Raw genomic sequence first — 22,846 nt, 5'->3', positions numbered from 1 at the left:
TTTTTACATAAGATCTTTAGCAGATGTTCATTCATTACCCTCTGTGCAAAATAATAAGCTACATGTTATTATATATTTTATATTTGTTTTTCATGAACAGTATTGTAGAAAGTACCAGAAGATCTGAGTCCAAGTCTTGGTTACTGTGACACTTACTAGCAATATGGTTTTGGACAAATAACTTAGTTACCTGAGCCCCAGTTTCCTCATCTATAAAACAGAGACAGTATTCTAACTCATAGGCTGATTAGTGGGGAGTGAAATTGCATATGAAAGAAACTAAGATATTAAAAGTGAGTTATTGTTAATCATAACAATCCTGTGGGATTGGCATTTTAAATTTACATTTTGCAGATAAGCAAGCAGATTCAGAGAGGTTAATTAACCCCTAATAATCAAAGCTAGTTAGACTATGTCAGAATTAAAACCCAGTTCTATTAACTTCAAGTATGACACCACCTTGCAAGCCTACATTTTTTCCAGGTGTTTGCCAGTATCCATCCACAGCCTGGGCACTGACTTCCTTTCTTCCCTTTGTACTCAGGCTGTGATACAAACCTTACCTTTTCCAATATCATTACTAATTTCTGCAGTGTACTTGCTAAGTCAGACAGTAAATGCTTATGGTTGAACGTTCATTTGTTTCCTAACTGCCATGAGTCACTTTGCTGTTTGATGTTGCTACAGTGTTCTATTATACAGATCTGTCATTATGCTTAAAAACCTAACTTGGAAAGATAAAAAGTTTGACTTTTAATTTTATCTTAATGTGAAATATTCACACTTCCCCCTCACACTGAATTTTGTCTGTTTTGATATCTCCTGCAGCTTTTCTTTAATATCTTTTCATTAACAGCATGATTCTCTACTGCTGGAAGGTAACAATTTTTATCTTCCTTCATAGTCTGTTTACGGTTAAAGGGTGATTTGCAGGATCGATAAGCAGGAGAAAACCACTGATTCTTGAAATCTTTTACATAATTAGCCCCAAAGAAATAGTCTTCTGAGAGCAAACACAGTTCTTACAGAGGCTCGAACACTAAGCTTTCAGAGCTCCTCATATCCTTACTTGGTATGAATATTTAGCCAGGAAAGTTTAGCTGACACTTTAGTTTCGGGTACAGGAGACAATTCCAAATCCGGGTCAGCTCTCTTGCAGCTGTATGGGCTTTGTCATGTGGTTAGAAACAAAAACTCATTTAATGAAAGGCCTGCAGGCAGCCAGGCATAGATACACTGGCTAAGAAAGTACTGTTTGTATAGATAATCTAATTCTCTTTTTAAAGGAGAAGACCTGTAATAAGAATATATTGATTTTCAGTGATGAGAATAACTTTGAAACTGTTCTTTCTAATGAACTATGAGGACTGTGCTTGTTGTACATAGATTAGCCTTATAAAGAGGTTCAGAAAATCTTGATTATTGAAGGCATTTTCATTGTCCAGCAGAATTTCCAGAAACTTTCAAGTACTACTGCAGAAGAGATAACAGGTTAGGGACCATCTGGTGAGAGCAGCTCCTCAGCTCTGTGTAGGAGATATACACTTAGGGGATGGTGTTAGTATTCTGCAAATTACAGTAAGGGATTGTTGTACTGCAAGAATCCTTGAGACGATGTTTACCAAGCCTTTTATACCTCTGCCTTGAAACACCAACATACTTACCCTAAATGGTTGCAGTCTGCCTTCAGCAAGTCATGTCACTTGAATCTAACATCTGGTTCTAGGTGTAATTTACTACTACGTCACTAGTGTTATCTTGCTATGGTAGCTGAAATATATGTGATAATGACTAGTCAAAACATGTGGGAAATCATAAGACAGCTATTTGGTGATGACCAGTCTATGAACATGTATAGTCAGTTTAAGTCCTAGTTGGGAATGAGCACCACAAGCCTGACCAGGGCCTACACATTGTGTGACTGTACTGTAATTTACTTTACCTACTTTCTTACTCTGGTAACTATACATGTCAGTAGTCTAACATTTTTTCTGAAAGTTCTTTTATAGGCAGCAAGTTTACTTTTAGACTAGTCTTTTCAGCCCTAGGCCCGGGAGCTGGTGCTGTTTTTTCACAACTCTTGGTACTGTTCCTTGCCACACTGCTGACTGAGAGTACTGGTATTAGATTTTCTTATGAAAATTAATGTTCTCGTGTTTGTCATTTGTATCTTATTGTTGGTTTGTCTTCTATGGAACAGTTTTCTTCAACATAAAAGCATAATGGCTCAGCAGTACCAAATTACATTGTAGCCCTCTGCAGTAAGAGGACTGCTGATCTGTAGGGGAGTGATAGTGTCTTGGGTTGGGGAAGGAGGATTAGGGTACACTTAAAAGGTAAGAGTGTTCTTTCGTCCTAATGTTTTCTTTAAGAAGCTTTAATTCCATTGGAGTAGCTTTACTGATGGATTTCATTTTTCCTTCTCTGTTTAGAAAAGCATTCATATTTCATGTCCAAAGGAAAATGCATCTTCGAAGTTTTTGGCACCATATACTACTTTTTCCAGAATTCATACAAAGAGTGTAAGTATTCTGATAAAATGAGGAGAAAATATAATAACATGTTAATTTTTCATGCTTGTCTAGTGCTATAAACATATTCATAATTAATGTGTTTTTCATTTACTTTGCATTATAAGATGATACAGCTGATAAAGCGTGATAGGTTTGGCAAAACTGGTACTTGGGTCCACTTAGAATAAATATACAAATCCACTCACTGGTAATCTCAAATAAAGGAATTGTATGAAATTTCCTTATATATGTTTTACCAGAGCTACTTACCAGCTTTTGGATAATGATGATAGTAGTTGATGTTTGAGTAATTTGCCACTGCTCATATTTCTGTCCCTTTGCCTAACGGAAGGGGCATTTTCTCAAAATTCCAAGTACAGCATATTGAGGGATAATTTTCAAAGGTCTTTGTGATAATGCCCTTTCTACTACCATAAGCTTTTTGGAAGCAGAAATGAGAAATAGGTGAATAAACTGATCGTATTAAAGCCTACTGCTTCTTAGTGTTTGGTACATTTTCAAAAATAGCTGTTTTTATCCTTATTGCAAAACAAATATATATTTAGTGATGAAAATTTAGGAAATGTAAAAGTGAAAATCACTCATTTCTATAATCTAAAGATAACTATTGTAAGCTTTTGTTATGTAACACTTAATAATAATCATAGTAATCTTGCCATTTGCAGCAACATAGGTGGACTTGGAAGGCATTATGCTAAGTGAAATAAGTCAGAGAAAGACAAATACTGTATGATGTCACTTATATGTGGAATCTGAAAAATAAACTAGTGAACATAACAAAAACAGACTCACAGATATAGAGAATAAAGTAGTGGTTACCAGTGTGGGGGGGGAAATAAGGAGGGGCAAAATAGGGGTAGGGGATTAAGAGGTACAAACTGTTATGTATAAAATAAATAAGGTACAAGGATATATTGTACAACACAGGTAATATAGCCAATATTTTATAATAACTATAAATGGAATATAACCTTTAAAAAATTGTGAATCACTATTTTGTACACCTGTAACTTATATAATATTGTATATTAATGTATCTTGATTTTAAAAAGTTAAAAAATAATAATCATAGTAGTAATAGCTGACATTTATTGATCACCTGCTATGTGCCAGCACATGGTAAGCTTTACATATCATTATTTTACCTGATCCAGTCTTTTTTCTTTAAATATTTTACCACAACAGGTTTTTACAGTACATGTTGTTTTATAAGTTACTTTTTAATTCTTTTTTTTTTTTTTTTTTTGCTGTACGCGGGCCTCTCACTGTTGTGGCCTCTCCCGTTGCGGAGCACAGGCTCCGGACGCGCAGGCTCAGCGGCCATGGCTCACGGGCTCAGCCGCTCCGCGGCATGTGGGATCTTCCCGGACCGGGGCACGAACCCGTGTTCCCTGCATTGGCAGGCCAACTCTCAACCACTGCGCCACCAAGGAAGCCCTGTAGGAAGATTTTTAATCACAGTCTCAATTTCAGTGCTTGTGATTGGTCTGTTTATATTTTCTCTTTCTTCCTGGTTCAGTCTCAGAAGGTTGTGCTTTTCTAAGAATTTGTCCATTTCTTCCAGGTTGTCCATTTTATTGGCATAGTTGCTTGTAGTAGTCTCTCATGATCCTTTGTACTTCTGCAGTGTCAGTTGTTACTTCTCTTCTCCTTTTTTCATTTCTAATTGTATTGATTTGAGTCTTCCCCCTTTTTTTCTTGATGAGTCTGGCTAGTGGTTTATGAATTTTGATTATCTTCTCAAAGAACCAGCTTTTAGTTTTATTGATCTTTGCTATTGTTTCCTTCATTTCTTTTTCATTTCTTTCTGATCTGATCTTTATGATTTCTTTCCTTCTGCTAACTTTGGAGGTTTTTTATTCTTCTTTCTCTAATTGCTTTAGGTGTAAGCTTAGGCTGTTTATTTGAGATGTTTCTTGTTTCTTGAGGCAGGATTGTATTGCTATAAAATTCCATCTTAAGAACTGCTTTTGCTGCATCCCATAGGTTTTGGGTCGTCATGTTTTCATTGTCATTTGTCTCTAGGTATTTTTTGATTTCCTCTTTGATTTCTTCAGTCATCTCTTGGTTATTAAGTAGTGTATTGTTTAGCCTCCATGTGTTTGTATTTTTTACAGATTTTTTTCCTGTAATTGATATCTAGTCTCATAGCGTTGCAGTCAGAAAAGATACTTGATACGATTTCAATTTTCTTAAATTTACCAAGGCTTGATTTGTGACCCAAGATATGATCTATCCTGGAGAATGTTCCATGAGCACTTGAGAAAAATGTGTATTCTCTTGTTTTTGGATAGAATGTCCTATAAATATCAATTAAGTCCATCTTGTTTAGTGTATCATTTAAAGCTTGTGTTTCCTTATTTATTTTCATTTTGGATGATCTGTCCATTGGTGAAAGTGGGATGTTAAAGTCCCATGCTATGATTGTGTTACTGTCGATTTCCCCTTTTATGGCTGTTAGCATTTGCCTTATGTATTGAGGTGCTCCTATGTTGGGTGCATAAATATTTACAATTGTTATATCTTCTTCTTGGATTGATCCCTTCATCATTGTGTAGTGTCCTTCTTTGTCTCTTGTAATAGTCTTTAACGTCATTTTGTCTGATATGAGAATTGCCACTCCAGCTTTCTTCTGATTTCCATTTGCATGGGATATCTTTTTCCATCCCCTCACTTTCAGGCTGTATGTGTCCCTAGGTCTGAAGTGGGTCTCTTGTAGACAGCATGTATACAGGTCTTGTTTTTGTATCTATTCAGCCAGTCTGTCTTTTGGTTGGAGCATTTAATCCATTTACATTTAAGGTAGATATCAATATGTATGTTCCTATTCCCATTTTCTTAATTGTTTTGGGTTTGTTATTGTAGGTCTTTTCCTTCTCTTGTGTTTCCTGCCTAGAGAAGTTCCTTTAGCATTTGTTGTAAAGCTGGTTTGGTGGTGCTGAATTCTCTTAGCCTTTGCTTGTCTCTAAAGGTTTTAATTTCTCTGTCGAATCTGAATGAGATCCTTGCTGGGTAGAGTAATCTTGGTTGTAGGTCTTTCCCTTTCATCACTTTAAACATGTCCTGCCACTCCCTTCTGGCTTGCAGAGTTTCTGCTGAAAGATCAGCTGTTCACCTTATGGGTATTCCCTTGTATGTTATTTGTTATTTTTCCCTTGCTCCTTTTAATATTTTTTCTTTGTATTTAATTTTTGATAGTTGAGTTAATATGTGTCTTGGCATGTTTCTCCTTGGATTTATCCTGTATGGGACTCTCTGCACTTCCTGGACCTGATTGACTATTTCCTTTCCCATATTAGGGAAGTTTTCAACTATAATCTCTTCAAATATTTTCTCAGTCCCTTTCTTTTTCTCTTCTTCTTCTGAGACCCCTGTAATTTGAATGTTGGTGCGTTTAATGTTGTCCCAGAGGTCTCTCAGACTGTCCTCAATTCTTTTCATTTTTCTTTATTTTGCTCTGCAGTAGTTATTTCCACTATTTTATCTTCCACGTCACTTATCCGTTCTTCTGCTTCAGTTATTCTGCTGTTGATTCCTTCTAGAGAATTTTTTTTAATTTATTTATTTTACTTATTTTTATTTTTTGACTGTGTTGGCTCTTTGTTGCTGCTCGCGGCTTTCTCTAGTTGTGTCAAGTGGGGGCTACTCTTCATTGTGGTGCACTGGCTTCTCATTGTGGTGGCTTCTCTTGTTGCAGAGCACGGGCTCTAGGTGTGTGGGCTTCAGTAGTTGTGGCTTGCAGGCTTCAGTAGTTGTGATTCGTGAGCTATAGAGCACAGACTCAGTAGTTGTGGCACATGGACTTGGTAGCTCCATGGCATGTGGGATCTTCTCCGGACCAGGGCTTGAACCGATGTCCCCTGCATTGGCAGGCAGATTCTTAACCACTGCGCCCCCAGGGAAGCCCCCTTCTAGAGAATTTTTTATTTCATTTATTGTGTTGTTCATCATTGTTTGTTTGCTCTGTAGTTCTTCTAGGTCCTTGTTAAACATTTCTTGTATTTTCTCCATTCTATTTCCAAGATTTTGGATCATCTTTACTATCATTACTCTGAATTCTTTTTCAGGTAGACTGCCTATTTCCTTTTCATTTGTTTGGTCTGGTGGATTTTTACCTTGCTCCTTCATCTGCTGTGCGTTCCTCTGTCTTCTCATTTTGCTTAACTTACTGTGTTTGGGGTCTCCTTTTCACAGGCTGCATGTTCGTAGTTCCTGTTGATTTTGGTGTCTGCCCCCAGTGGCTAAGGTTGGTTCAGTGGATTGTGTAGGCTTCCTGGTGGAGGGGACTGGTGCCTGTGTTCTGGTGGAAGAGGCTAGATCTTGTCTTTCTGGTGGGCAAGACCGTATCCGGTGGTGTGTTTTAGGGTGCCTGTGGCCTTATTCTGATTATAGGCAGCCTCTCTGCTAATGGGTGGGGTTGTGTTCTTGTCTTGCTAGTTGTTTGGCATAGGGTGTCTAGCACTGTAGCTTGCTGTTTGTTGAGTGGAGCTGGGTCTTAGCGTTGAGATGGAGGTCTCTGGGAGAGCTTTCGCCATTTGATATTATGTGGAGGTGGGAGGTCTCTGGTTGACCAATGTCCTGAACTCAGCTCTCCCACCTCAGAGGTACAGGCCTGACACCTGGCCGGAGCACCAAAACCCTATCAGCCACATGGCTTAGAAGAAAAGGAAGGAAAAAAAGAAAGAAAAAATAAAATAAAGTTATTAAAATAAAAAATTATTAAAAATAAAAAAATTAAAAAGTAATAAAAAAGGAGGGAAAAGAAAGAAAGAATAGAGCAAGCAAACCGAAAAACAAATCCACCAATGATAACAAGCACTAAAAACTATACTAAAAAATAAAAAACCAAAAAAACCAGACAGACAGAACCCTAGGACAAATGGTAAAAGCAAAGCTATACAGACAAAATCACACAAAGAAGCATACACATACACACTCACAAAAAGAGAGAAAGGAAAAAAATATATATATCTTTTGGGAAGTCTGAGATCTTCTGCCAGCGTTCAGTAGGTGTTCTGTAGGAGTTGTTCCACATGTAGATGTATTTCTGATGTATTTGTGGGGAGGATGGTGATCTCCACATCTTACTCCTCCACCATTTTGAAGGTCTCAGAATTGTCATCTTTATCCAATATTTAGGAATGCTCCATTGATCTGTCTGTTCTTTTGCTGTAACTAAGGAATAGATCTTTAGCTTTAGGCTCTGACCTAGGTTTGTATCCTGGCTCTGCTCTTTCACCTTGGGGAAATTAAACTACCTGTTAAACCTCAGATTTCTCACCAATACTTAAAGATTTTTGAGTGGATTATATGAGAGTAGTGTCTGTTACATGTCTGGCACATAATAGCTAGCTATTCAATAAATGTTAGTTCTCTTTCCTCTTTCTCTTTAATAAAAATCTGGAGGAAGGAGACAACTGGTATGGTGTATAATCTACTTTTCAGTGTTCTATCACTTTGGAAGAATAGATAGTTCAGACTTAATTACTTTTTAGGTCTAGGAACTAGGGCCCCAAAGATATGTAACTGAGATAAATAGCACAATATCCCTATCCTTTCCAGGAAGAGTATATTAACTGAGAGGGTACCAAATCATATATCAGAGTTTCTCAACCTTGGCAGTATTGACATTTTAAGCTAGATAATTCTTTTTTGTAGGGGACTGTTCTATGCACTGTAGGATGTTTAGCTGCATCCCTGGCCTCTAGCTACAAGTTGTCCATTGGACACCGCCCCCAGTTGTGACAACTAAAATGTTTACAGACATCACCAAATGTCCCCCCAGAAACAAATTGCCCCTGGTTGACAACCACTGTGATATATTGAGTTGGCCAAAAAGTTCATTTGGGTTTTGCCGTAAGATGTTATAGAAAAATCCAAACGAACTTTTTGGCCAACCCAATATAAACATAGAAGCTGAAGACCACTGGGGGAGGAAGTGGTGAACTCCTTGGGGAGTTGGGAAAACCATTTACCTTTTGAGGAGTGGGTCATTTTTAAAAAAATCATTAATTGTTCATTTATTCTATTTCTTATTCTCCCTTTCTCTTATTTGAGCTCATTATTAGGTGATTGACCCATTTATTAATCACCTACTATATTCCAGATACTCTTCTGGGCACTGGGGCTATATAGTAATGGATAGAACTGCGGTATAGAGCCTGTATTCTAGGGTGTGGGTCCAGACAGGATTTGCCAATGACTTGGATATAAGATGTGAGTAAATGAGGAGTTGGGATAATTCCAAAAATTTTGGCCTGAGAATTGGGTAAATTCTGGTGTCATTTACTTGGGGGACAAGTAGTTGCATTGGTAGGGAGCAGGGGAAATAAGGGTTCTATTTTGGACATGTTAAGTTTCAGGTGTCCACTATAAAGCCAAAGATAGATGCCTAGCAGGCAGTTGGATAGATGGTGCCTGAGTCAGGAAAGAGGTTGGGCTGTATTGCTTTAGGGATTAAATTGATTTCAGAGTGAGTAGGAAAGTGTTTAAATATGTTTTGTTTCTGGGGCCCTTGAATGGGGACAGTAGCTGGTCTCATTGATATAGGTCAGATGGCTTTACTTTCTTATCTAGTGTTGATGAGCTGCTTCATCCCTCTTCCCAAACTGTTATTAGGTATTTGTTAAATAATTACTGTGTACATAGCCTGTGATTTGTGTGAGAAAGTGCTGGACATCGTTCTGACACTTATAAAGCTCATCATGTAGTTGGGGAGCCAGAATAGAGTTGAACTTGACAGTACTGGTAGTCAGATTTAAGGCCCAGGATTAGGGTGGTAGCAGTAGTGTTGGAGAAGAAAGATAGATCTGAGAAATGTCTCCTACACTAGAATGTGAAAGCAGTATCCACCGATGAGAAGCTAGGAGCAGAATGGGATTATTATGAGGATCAAATGATTCAGTGTATTTAAAAATGTTTTATAAATGATAAAACATGATATAAATGTTAATTGTTGTCATAATCCTTAAAATTAAAAGAACTGCAATGAAGTTAATGGTCCTTTTATTGGGGAACCAAAATAAAGAAGAAAAAGTCTTAGAAAGTGTTAGAGTTGACCCATATATCCCTTTAGTTTTTGTCAGACCTATTCATTATGGCTTAATTGGCATAGAGATGTAAAGTGGAAGGTTGAATAATTAAAGGCAAAGTTCCTATTTTTTTTTGTTTTTTGTTGTTGAAAGTTCCTACTTTTTAAAAATAATTTAGGTCATATTGGAGTCATAGTTGCTGGGAATATGACTGTGATTATATATCTCAGTCTTACATTTCTGGAATATTTGTAACTGGGTGTTTTTTAATAAAAAGGGGATATTATGTATGCATGTATTGATTTATGAAAGAGACTTGACATTCTGATCATGGCTTATTCATGAAGTGATTCCTAATATTGAAATTGCATAAGTGAATTTGAGAATTTTTCTATCACTTATTCTGAAATACACACACAGACAGTTACGATTTTACAGAGGGAATGTAAAGTAGTAAATTGGAAGCATCTTTACTTTTCCTTGAATCCTGGTGCATCTTGGAAATCTGTCTTTTTGTGTAAGTGGGTTCCTAAGAATTAGGAGAGGTATCTTAATTTTAAAATAAAATAGCAAAAGATAGAAACTATGGAAATGATATGGGAATAAGTATCTTTATAGCTGAAGCAGGAGATTATAGATGACTACAAGAATAGTTTTTTGTTTTGAGAAATAAAGGGTTTTGGCTCCAGCCTTGTTGGGAGATCGGTGATGATAACTCAGCCTTCATATGAAACACATGTCCTTTGTGTTGGGAAGCACAGGCTTGAAGAAGTCTTAGAAGAGTGTGAAATGAGAGAGGTTTATAACATATTTCAAGGGAAGAAGAGCATTTCGTTATTTGTAACACTGGTTGTTTTGTCGTTTAAACAGATAACATGCCTGGACATTTCCAGTGGAGGAGGCCTTGGTGTGTCTTCTAGTACCGATGGGAGCATGAAGATCTGGCAGGCTTCCAATGGAGAGCTCAGAGTAAAGGCTTTGGGTACACTTTTAGGGTGGTCTGAGAAACCTTAGACTGGGCCATGAAAAGAAGAGTGGCCCATTCTGAAAATGTAGGAACACTGCACTTCAATTGATCTTTGTTCTTCCATTTGTTAATCTGAGAACCATGCTCAAGTTTGGTGATTTGCCAGAACAAATTGGGGCTGGAACAGTGGAAGAGCCAGGCTAGTGAATGTCTGTGAGTGGATGGTATGAACTGCCTTCAGTGACCCATTTCTAAGACAGAGTAGCTAGGCTGTTACACTGAGTGTATGGCTGAGCCCCCCGACCTGTACAGAGGATTTTAAGAAAAGACAAGTAAAAGAGCCCTCAAGCCTCCTCAGCTCCTTATATATAGAACTAGACTTAGGGATGGCTATGAGAGCTATGGAATTCAAATTCACATTTGCAGCCAAAGCCCAGGAAAGGGAGCCAACAGCTCTGAGAACGTTACCTGGTATACAGATGAACTAAAGAGATTCTTTGGACCTCTTTTGTTTTAAAATGCAGCATGTAGATATATCATTTACGGAACTAAGGATATGGGAGGTAAGAGAACATCAAGGGACGGACAAGAGAACTAGCATGGAATTTTCTTTTGTTTTTCCAGAGAGTATTGGAAGGACATGTATTTGATGTGAATTGTTGCAGGTTTTTCCCATCAGGCCTTGTGGTTCTGAGTGGGGGAATGGATGCCCAGCTGAAGATCTGGTCAGCTGAAGATGCTAGCTGTGTGGTGACCTTCAAAGGTCACAAAGGAGGTATGAAGAGGGATTTCTCCTAAAGGTTTCTGTAATGATCCCCAGAAATGAATCACCAAAAAGATAGAAACAGAATCTAGTTATCCACAAAAACACAAGTAATTCATCCAACTGGCCATTTAAATGAACTGGTATTTCCCCAAGGATTAGAAATTCCTTTCCTACTCAGTCTTATTATTGCTATCTAGAATTCACTAACTTACATAGATCATTGTTTTCAACAATTGATAAGGGGAAAAAAGGCTCCATAGGAGATCATCTACTTGTGTGCTGGGAAAAAAGAGAGAGAGGTGTGCCCACTATTTCACATTAGTCCTTTGGCTGAGGTGACAGTAAAAGCTGTGTTGCAAACAGCTGCATCACCAGACATCAGATAGACCTTGGTATTGATGGTCGATTCCTGTGGATTTAAATCACAGTTCAGTTTTTTAAATGGATTAACCACATAACCTGTTGATATTGGATTGTAGAGACAGAGTGAGAACATCTTCCCTCTGTAACTGATTGGTTGGTTTGTTGGGAAGAAAGTTAATTTAGAGATGTTTTATCCTAATTTGGAATGTTTAAAAAAAATGGTAAATATGTCATTCTTATTTTTACAAGTTTGGATTTTTTTTTTTTTTTTTTTTCGGGTACGCGGGCCTCTCACTGTTGTGGCCTTTCCCGTTGCGGAGCACAGGCTCCAGACGCGCAGGCTCAGCGGCCATGGCTCACGGGCCCAGCCGCTCCACGGCATGTGGGATCCTCCTGGACCTGGGCACGAACCCGTCTCCCTGGCAGGCGGACTCTCAACCACTGCGCCACCAGGGAAGCCCCAAGTTTGGATATTTTTGAAAATGTAATAACATCCTCAAATAATTTCTTACCTTGATCACTCCTTTGGGACCATAATACACATCATCTACACCACTCATTTGGGAATTTATTATGTATTTGCCCTATACTTACGGTATTTAACCCAGTGTTTTTGCCTTGTCTACCTGACTATATTATAAATAGCTTGTGTGTAGAGTTGATTTTTTTAAGTTTTAGTATTTCTTTACAATGGTTTGTCAGATTACATACAGATCATCTAGCAAACACACATGTTAACCTTAGCAAATAAATGGGTTTTCTTCTGAAACTTAAGTACATGGGTGCATTGAAAGGGAGTAGAAGGGATATATAGAGCCTTCTTCACGTTCAGTCCAAAGAACTGACAGGTCTGAGGAGTCAAAGCAGCCTGCACTGTTGGGGAATCCAGGAGCCACAGGAGTCTAGAAGAACACTGAGGGATTCACCTTAGATCTGGCCACCTTGAAGATGCAAGGCATGGGGGACCTTTCCAGTGAACAAGGCATAGCTCTGCATGTTGAACTAAAGAAGATGCATATTTAACATCCGTGCACACTTAACTTCAGAATACCTTTGGGTTACTATAGTTATTGACTGTGGCCTCCACATGAATCCTAAGTCTCCCAGTGTTCTTCAATTCTCCTTAAGAATCCATGTGTGTCACTTAGCTTAGGTTGAACTCTAGAGTGTTTGTTGATCTGATTTAAGCTTTTATTCATATAGTTGTTCCATTCTTTTGGCCTTGTGAGAAAGTTCTGGGGTGGGGGTAGGCGCTTCTCCAGAGTATAACACCCTTACTTTTTTTTCCTTGAGAGGGTTTGTTGTTTTTTTTTTAAATTAGATTGAACAGAAATGATAAGCTTTAGGGGAAATTGCATGAAGTCAGATCCAGGTTAATGTCTGTCAGGTCTTAAATGCTTCTCTCCAGTTAATTCTATAAAGGAGCCCCGGGTTTGGGGTTGCCCATTCTTCAAAAGTATGGAGCCAAAATCGAGATTAATCTCCAATAACAGCGGCATATATGGCTCACTGTCTTTACCTAGTTGACTTCCAAGTTGCTTTGTGTGGCTCCTTTTTTACAATCTCTTTAGTTCTGAGATTTTGAAGCATTTCAATAAAAGTCATGAACCACATAAAAAACAATAAAGAATTATTATTTGCATTTGTGATCTTTAGTGTTTTCACAAGTGGTGACTAAATAAGAGAAGCAGAAGATAGTGTTGAAGTGGACATGGTCTTTTATTGCCTAGGTAAGTCTTGGCAAGCAAGACATAAAAGGGAGACTGGATTGAACATTACCTGATGCTTATTGCAAAGAATCATCTGGACACTAATAGAGCAGCTCTGTATAAAGATCTGTTATAAAGAATAACCTTTCGTTAGCTTAATTAAGTCCCTGGCTTGCTTACTGCTTCTAGTATATGGAAACATGATAGTAAGGGAGCCAGTACAGTAGAGTGGCAAAACATAGGATTTGGAGACATATAAATCTTGGTTTAAATCTTAATTCTCCCATTTAAAGTCTGGGAAGCCTTGGAAAGTTGCTTAACTTTTCTGAGCCTTAATTTCCTCATATGTAAAATGGGGATAATAGTATTAAATGAAATGGTACATATGAGGGATTTAGTATAATCCCTGGTATGTAATAAGTGCACATTGAATGCTATTATTGTTCATAAAAAATGTGACACTATACTTTAAACCCTGCCAGGGAAGTTGAACCTTGTGATGTTTTAACATACTTGTCAAATGTGAAAAGCAGAAATTGTTATTTCTAATACAGTAGACATTTTTGATCTTAGTTCATATGAAATTGGTCTTTTCTAATACTTTTAGATATATATTTTATACTTATTTAAAGGATTAGTGTGTTCTTAAGCAGAGATAAGATTTTTGTAAATCTGTCTAATGAAAAGATAAACTAAAAGCAGTGTTCTATTTGTAATATATGAGTTTACTAAGTAGCTCTAAAGTGTACTTTAATCAGTTTGAAAATTGACCAGGCCATTTAATTAAGGTTGGTGAATTTGGAGATATATATTCATAATCTTAATTCTTTGTAATAAGCACCAGGTCTTTCATAATCTGTGAAAACATTGAGACCAAATGAAACACCATTTCAGTTGATTGGTTGAGGTTTTTTGCTCACCAAGGTAGGAAAGATGCTTACATTTGAGAAACCAGGTTGCATTCTTTTCAAACTCTTATATACTTTCTCTGAAATAGGATATGCTGCCGCCAAGTAATAGGTGCTTCAAGGCTCATTATTTTCTGAGATCTGAATAGAGTAAACTTGTTAAAAAACCTGCCTAGAAATATGAAATTTGCTGTTTCTTACTAATACTTATTTCAGTCATAGTTTCATCTAACATTATTATTATTTCCCAGACTTTGGCTATGATGTTTATCTGTAAATCAGCTGAATCTTTTCTTGAATGCAGATTTTTTTCATCTTGGTTTATATGTTGAGGACTTCTGTCTGTTTGATTTGGTATCTAAAGCCTTTGCAGCTCTGCTAGGCCTTAGCTATGGCTACTTCTCTTACAAAGGCATTCCTGCTCCTTTATAGCTTCTTCTTAAGGTAATTCCTCACAGATTCCTGCTCCTGTAAGGCTCCTCTTTCTTTTATTCTTGTCACCTAAGAGTAAAGAGACCCACACTAGTTGCCACTATGTTGTAAGTGACATTTTATTAGAGAGGGAGTGATAGTTTTCCACTCTACTTTCATAAAAAAGGAAAACTTCCTAGATGGCAGCTCTTTACTGAGTATTAGTTGAAATTTGTACACAGTTAATACCATTCATAGCTCCCTAGCCACAGCTATAGCATCCTGTCTTGGATACATATTTTTCAGAACCTTTTTTTTTTTTTTTTTAAGTTTGCATCACTTCCATGGAACTCAGCATTTTTAAATAGTGGTTGGAACTTCCCAATAAAGACATAAACAGATCTTTGATGGCTTAGTAAGAGTTGAAGCCCCTTCCTTATGTTCCTGTTGGTGATTCCTTAAGATTCTTGAAAGATCTAAGATCCTTTTCTAGCTAGAATGCTCAGTGTGTTATGGAGATAGAGTGGAAAGGTGGTTTTTCTAAACTCAGGGTACTTTATGATTACAAAATATGTTGTAAATAAGAAACATAAAATAGCAACAAGATATGTTGCCTCCTTAGATCTGCTTCTGAGGGAAAGCCTACTTTTAAAAGCTTATCTAGGCTAACACAACATTGTAAAGCAACCACATTCCAATAAAACTGAATTAAAAAAACCAACATATAACCAAAAATAAATAAATAAATAAAAGCTTATCTATATGGCCTTTATCCAGTAGATATATAAGTACAAGGATTACATTTTATTTTTCCAACCACTGTAACCAGCTATATAAATTGTATTTAGTTTTTATTTTAAATTGGATATATTTGGAAACTTACCCTGTGAATTAGGTCCCACCTGAGAAAATCATATTTTATCAAACAGGCCCTAAATTGGCTACTTTTTAAATTTGTGGCATTTTTATGAATTCATCTTTTTTCTGAAAAAGGCTTTCAAAGTGAAATTTCCACTGAGAGTTGAGGCATGTGGTTAACTGCATGGCTCATCCATCACTTGTACCTTATACTGAGTTTTTGTCAAGGTTTGTATATCTGAAGTCATCTCATCTTGAGCAGAATGGGAGCAAGCCAGGGCACTGGTTTACTAAGTAACCTTTGATCAGGTACTCTTATTACTCAGCCTGCAAGTGTTTATTGGGCACCTATAATAGGATAATTAAATGGGTTTTAATAAAGCAAGTACTAGCCCTGCCTGTATCACCATAGGGCCAGACTCCCTTTCTACTCTACAGTCCTATGTTGTCACATGTATGCCCCTGAAACTCTTTATGTCCTTGACTGTCTCTACCTTTTTACACTGGGTGCTCCTGAAGCCAGGGATCATAGAAAATAGTCAGATAAGGGGTGACAAAGGGCTTCAAAAATCATAAAATCTGTGGACATTTTGGATATTATAACACTCTGCATCTTACTTGATCTTTTTTAGCAGGTGGTCCCCTGTCGAGGTATGGTACAGGGGCCCAGGAGATGTGTATACTCAGCTTCCTGCTGGGCTCCTCTAACACTGCTCTGGCAAAAGTGGAGCACTGGCTCACGCTACCTGTCTGCAAACAGGTGAGGTAGAAGCTCAGCTTCCCCTTGACCTTGCTGACGCCTTCCTGGTAGAAGTGGGGCACCATCTTGCATCACCTCAACTTGCACTACTTCCTTTCCTCCAAAGTGGGCTTGTAAGCTCTGTTTCCTGCTGACTGACACCAGGGGATGGGTTGGGGAAAGTGGAGTGCTACTTCCCTGTCCCTTATGTTTTACCTCTTTGCCCCATTGGTGCTGGGTGAGAGTAGAGGCCCAGCTCCCTGCTGACGGTACCCTGCTCGGCCTGGTCAGCGTCGCTGGGTGGGGGGAATTGGAGAGCTGTCTCCTGCTTCCATGGGGGTTGAGGTAGAAATCACTCCCTGTTCAGCCCCACTGACTCTTTGGGAGAGGGGAGGTAGCAGTTTTTCTGTTGCTGTTTGAGTAAGATGGATATTGCCAAAAAGCTTTTCTGTACCGTTAGGCCACCCTTTTCTCAGTCTTCTGCCTAGAGGCAACAGACTTTTCTTGGAGTTGTTTGCTGGTTGTTTTTTGTTTTTAATTTGTGCCTTTTTTTTAAAATTAGTTCTATGTTAGAGGCTTCTGCGGTGTCCTGTCTAGGATATATGGGAGGCAGTAAGGAAATCCAGGGAATTCATTGCCCTGTTGTTCTTCAAGTCCTGAGGTCCCTAGGTGGACTGCTTTCTTCTTTACATCTTTCAGCCTTCTTGTGCTTGTTTGTTGTCTTATGTCCAGGTTTTTTTAGTTGTAAGGAGAGGACCTGGGAGCAATGGGACTACTCCATCTTGGCCAGATGAGGAGTCACTCCTTTTTTAAGATTAGTTCCCAATGGAAGCAGCAGGATCTTTTAAGACAGTGATTTTCACACTGAACTGTCTAGGATGTCTACTTAATTTTTGTTTAAAAAACAGTTTTTATACGACCCAGCAATCCCACTACTGGGCATGTACCCTGAGAAACTGATAATTCACGAAGAGTCATGTTGGGCTTCCCTGGTGGCGCAGTGGTTAAGAATCCGCCTGCCAATTCAGGGGACACGGGTTCAAGCCCTGGTCTGGGAAGATCCCACATGCTGTGGAGCAACTAAGCCCATGCACCACAACTACTGAGCCTGCGCTCTAGAGCCTGGGAGCCAAACTAATGAGTCTGCATGCTACAACTACTGAAGTCCATGTGCCTAGAGCCCGTGCTCTGCAACAAGAGAAGCCACCGCAATGAGAAGCCCGTGTACCACAACAAAGAGTGGCCCCTGCTTGCTGCAACTAGAGAAAAGCCCTAGCGTGCTGCAACTAGAGAAAAGCCCTCACGCAGCAATGAAGACCCAATGCAGCCATAAATTTAAAAAAAAAAAAAAAAAAAGAGTCATGTACCACAATGTTCATTGCAGCACTATTTACAATAGCCAGGACATGGAAGCAACCTAAGTGTCCATTGACAGATGAATGGATAAAGAAGATGTGGCACATATATACAATGGAATATTACTCCGCCATAAAAAAGAAGTGAAATTGAGTTATTTGTAATGAGGTGGATGGACCTAGAGTCTGTCATACAGAGTGAAGTAAATCAGAAAGAGAAAAGCAAATAGCGTATGGTAACATATGGAATCTAAAAAAACAAAACATGGTTCTGAAGAACCTAGGTGCAGGACAGGAATAAAGATGTAGACGTGGAGAATGGACTTGAGGACATGGGGAGGGGGAAGGGTAAGCCGGGATGAAGTGAGAGAGTGGCATGGACATATATACACTACCAAATGTAAAATAGATAACTAGTGGAAAGCAGCCACATAGCATAGGGAGATCAGCTCGGTGCTTTGTGACCACCTAGAGGGGTGGGATAGGGATAATGGGAGGGAGACGCAAGTGGGAGGGGATATGGGGATATATGTATGTATACGTATAGCTGACTCACTTTGTTATACAGCAGAAACTAACACACCATTGTAAAGCAATTATACTCCAGTAACGATTTTTTAAAAAATTTTTTTAAAAAATAATAATTAAATAAAAAACAGCAGGTTCTAAAGCCAAAATAATAACTTGAAAACCACTGCTCTAGAAAACCACATGCCACTAAAAATTAAATCCAAAGCTTCTTTTCCATGTCTGTGTCTTGCAGCTAGTCATTGGGAAACAGGGACCCTGTTCTGTTTATTTCTGTTTTTCTGGCACCAGCCTGTAGTACATATCCAGTACTTGTTTGTGAAGGAATAGAGTCATTTATGCAGATATGTCTTCTCTGCCCTTGTAGTTCCTTTACTACCTACTCCATTTTAGGGTCTTTTTTTTTCTCTTGTCAGGTATCCTGGATACAGCCATTGTTGATCGGGGGAAGAATGTGGTATCTGGTTCTCGAGATGGGACAGCACGACTTTGGGACTGTGGGCGCTCAGCCTGCTTGGGAGTCATTGCAGACTGTGGGTCTTCCATCAACGGAGTGGCTGTGGGTACTGCTGACAACTCTATAAACCTCGGCTCCCCTGAGCAGACGCCCAGTGAGTTGATAACAGTATATGAATTTATTTTGTTTCCTTATATTCCTTCAGTGTTTGCCTTAGTTTCTCCTTTTCTTCCTTGTTCTCTCCTGCTCTGTAGCTGGTATTTCCATTTTTACCATAAGATTAATATTTGTTGCATATCTACTATGTTTCTGTTGCTTTGGAATCTACAAAGGAAGTATATGTCACAGTTATTGCATTTGAGTAAGTACAGTTTAATTTAGCAGATGAGACTAATGCCTGTAAAACAGAGAACAATAAAATTTTGGCTGAAGTAACTTAGTGATTCACTTAATGCAAATATAATGTTTTTTTGGAAGAAGAGAGTGTTTTAGGTTAGTATAGATGAGAGATGTCACAAAAGAAGTTGAACCTTGAAGGATAGATTCAAGTTGAACAGACAAGAATGGGAAGGATGGGAGAATGGGAACTAGGGCAGGGATAGAGGTAGGGGCAGTTCACATTAAAATAGTGTGGAGGTAAAATTGACTGTTGGGTAGAGATATGCTTCTTTGGGCCAGAAGTTGGCGTAAGCATAGTAGGGGGAAATAGATGAGTAGAGTGAAAGCTCTGGTTGAGTCAGAATGATAAAGGTCCTAATAAGGCAGCTTGCATTCTTTTCTTATTTTCCTATGATTATAACATACTTGCTTCTCTGTTTCCATAGGACTATTTTTCTACCATCATCTCTGCTTCTCGTATTTTTTTTTTAAGAGGCTTTATTTTTTAGAGCAGTTTGGTCCACATGAAATTGAGCAGATAGAGTTCTTTCTTGTATACCCTTTGCCCACATACCTGCACACCCTCCCCTGTTATCACCATCCCCCACCAGAGTGGTACTTTTGTTACAATTGATAGACCTAAACTGACACATCATTATCACTCAAAGTTCAAGGTTTAAATTAGGATTCACTCTTGATGTTGTATATTCTGTGGGTTTGGACAAATGTATAATGACATATATTTATCATTCTAGTATCATGCAGATTTTTCACTGCCTGAAAAATCTCTTTTGCTGCACCAATTCGTCCTTTCATCCCCTATAACCTTTCGCAACTGATATTTTTACTGTCTTCATGGCTTTGCCTTTTCTAGAATGTTGCAGTTGAAATCATAAACTATGTAGCCTTTTCAGATTGGCTTCTTTCACTTAGTAATATGCATTTAAGGTTCCTGCATGTCTTTTCATGCATTGATACCTCATTTCTTTTTTTCCATTTATTTATTTATTTATTTTTAAATGTTTTTCAGGGGGGCTTTCTCTAGTTGTGGCGAGTGGGGGCTACTCTTCGTTGCGGTGCATGGCCTTCTCATTGCGGTGCATGGCCTTCTCATTGCAGTGGCTTCTCTTGTTGCACAGCACGGGCTCTAGGTGTGCAGGCTTCGGTAGTTGTGGCGTGCGAGCTCAGTAGTTGTGGTGCACGGGCTTAGTTGCTCCGCAGCATGTGGGATCTTCCCGGACCAGGGCTTGAACCCATGTCCCCTGCATTGGCAGGTGGATTCTTATCCACTGTGCCACCAAGGAAGTCCTTGATACCTCATTGTTTTAAGCACTGAACAATATTCCATTGTTTTAGTGTACCTCAGTTTATCTATTCATTCATCTACTGGAGGACATCTTGGTTGTTTCCAAGTTTGGACAATTATTAATAAAGCTGCTATAAATATCCCTGTGTAGGTTTTTGTGTGGATATATGTTTTCAGCTCATTTGGGTGAATTTTGCCCCTCACTGTGGACACACTGCAGGTACTCTCCTCACTCTCTTAAACTTCCCATATAGATACACTGTGGTCCAAGAATTAAAATGGTTGCGACTACCACATGTTGCCTGGCCCCTCTTTGGGAATTAATCGATTAATAGGAAGAGTATTTCCCAAAGCGTGACACATGTGCAGTGAGTGGTAAACAAGATCATTTCAGGCAGTACACATTTTTAATAGTTACATATTAGTGCACACATATCTCACTTCAAACCTAAGATTTCACAGATACTACTTAAAATAAGGTTGAGTTTTTTAAAATTTGTTGGTTTAAAGTAATTTAAATGAAAATATTCTTGTTTCCTCTATTTCCTCACTTCCCACTTTCTGTTCAACCTGGCCTAGGATGGTTTTTGCCCCAGCTACTTAACCAGCAGCAGCTCTTGTCGAGGTCACCAGTGACTCCATGTTGCATAATCCAGTGTTACTTCTCTGTGCTTATCCTTCCAAATTCTCAACAGGATACAACACAGTAAACTCTTCTCTTCAGGACACTTTTCTTTCTTGGCTTCTGTAATACCACACTACACTGCTTTTCTCTCTATCTCATTGGCTGCTGCTTCTTAGTCTCCTTTTAAAAGAAAACCATTTATTTATTTATTTGGCTGCGTTGGGTCTTAGTTGCGGCACGTGGGATCTTTTTTAGTTGCAGCATGTGGGATCTAGTTCCCTGACCAGGTTTTGAGCCCGGGCCCCCTGCATTGGGAGCGTGGAGCCTTAGCCACTGGACCACCAGGGAAGTCCCAATCTCCTTTTACATGTCTTCTTTATTCTACCTTTAAATATTGGAGGGCCCTCAGCTCTACAATTTCTCTCTTAGGTGATCTCATCAGTTCCATGACTTTAAATGTTGTATTTAAGCTGGTGATTTCCAAAAGTATATCTAAAGCATAGATCTTTCACTTGCATTTCAGACTCTATTTAGATGTCTAATAGACATCTTGAACTTATAACATGGAGTGTTTGATTTCCTCCCACCCCAAATCTGTTTTTCCCCATCTCAGTAAATGGCACCACCATCTTCTTGCTCAAGCCCAAAGCCTGAGATTCATTCAAGATCCACCCCCACCGTTCCTCATGTCCCGCATCAGCAAAGTCTGTCATCTCTACCTTCAGAATGTTGCTCATTTTTCCACCTCACGTTCTTCCTCCAGCTCTCCCTTCCTCCTGCCAGCATCCTCATCCATTCTACCATCATCTGTTGCCTGTACTATTCTATAATCTATTCTCCTCAGAGGAACCATCATGGTCATTTAAAAAACATAAATCAAGGGACTTCCCTGGTGGTCCAGTGGGTAAGAGTCCGTGCTCCCAATGCAGGGGGCCTGGGTTTGATCCCTGGTCAGGGAACTAGATTCGACACGCATGCCACAACTAAGAGCCCGCATGCTGCAACTAAGAGTCCACATGCCGCCACAATGATCCAGTGCAGCCAAAATAAAAAAATTAAAATTAAAAAAAAGTAAATAAATAAAAAACATAAGTCATATCACTCTCCTTTGTCTCTACTCTCCTCTAGCAGCCTCCTTTTTGTATTTTTTTGTTTGGTTGGGTTTTTTTGGCCATGTGGGATCTTAATTCCCCAACCAGAGATTGAACCTGCATCCCCTGCCATGGAAGCATGGAGTCTTAACCACTGGACTGCCAGGGAAGTCCATAGTGGCCTCCTTTTATACATATGTTTGGCCCTCCATATCCATGGGTTCCTCATTCAGAACACAATCCACAGTTGGTTGAATCTGCAGATGTGGAACCTTTCGATATGGAGGGCCAACTCTGGGGACTTGAGCATCTGCGAATCTTGGTGTCTGCGGCGGGTCCTGGAAGCAACCTTCTGTAAATACCGAGGGACAACTATGTATTAAAATCCTAACCCCTTACCATGGCTTATTACAAATGCTTACACTTTCTAACCCCTGCAGTCCTCTCCAGCCTCAAGTCACACCACCCTCTGCCAGTTCCACTGTGTCCCAGCCATAGGTCTCTGTTCTTTGAGCACAACAGACTGCCAGCCTCCCGGCTTTTGCCTTCTTCTTCCCTTAGCCTAGAATGTACCTCCCAAAACTTTTCACATGGCTGGCTTCTGTTTACCATTCATGTCTCAGTTGAAAAATAACCTCCATGAAACCTTTTTAAAATTGAAGTTTAGGGCTTCCCTGGTGGTGCAATGGTTAAGAATCCGCCTGCCAATGCAGGGGACACAGGTTTGAGCCCTGGTCGGGAAAGATCCCACATGCTGCGGAGCAACTAAGCCCGTGCGCCACAACTACTGAGCCTGCGTTCTAGAGCCCGTGAGCCACAA

General features: G+C 39.1%; 1 protein-coding gene across 2 annotated transcripts in view; it reads left to right on the top strand.

The window, feature by feature from the left end:
* Window positions 1–22,846, top strand: part of PAAF1 (proteasomal ATPase associated factor 1) — a 40,802-nt gene that overhangs the window by 6,482 nt on the left and 11,474 nt on the right. For both annotated transcript variants that reach the window (XM_073808485.1, XM_019946575.3), the window contains exons 4-7: window positions 2,433–2,522; window positions 10,436–10,534; window positions 11,157–11,307; window positions 18,586–18,780. In XM_073808485.1, coding sequence (XP_073664586.1) covers window positions 2,433–2,522; window positions 10,436–10,534; window positions 11,157–11,307; window positions 18,586–18,780 — 535 coding nt within the window. The remainder of the gene's footprint in view (window positions 1–2,432; window positions 2,523–10,435; window positions 10,535–11,156; window positions 11,308–18,585; window positions 18,781–22,846) is intronic.

This window comes from Tursiops truncatus, chromosome 8, assembly GCF_011762595.2.
Source record: "Tursiops truncatus isolate mTurTru1 chromosome 8, mTurTru1.mat.Y, whole genome shotgun sequence".
Taxonomy (NCBI): Eukaryota; Metazoa; Chordata; class Mammalia; order Artiodactyla; family Delphinidae; genus Tursiops; species Tursiops truncatus.
Note: the sequence above shows the minus strand (reverse complement) of the source record. Positions and strands in the feature narration are given on the sequence as shown.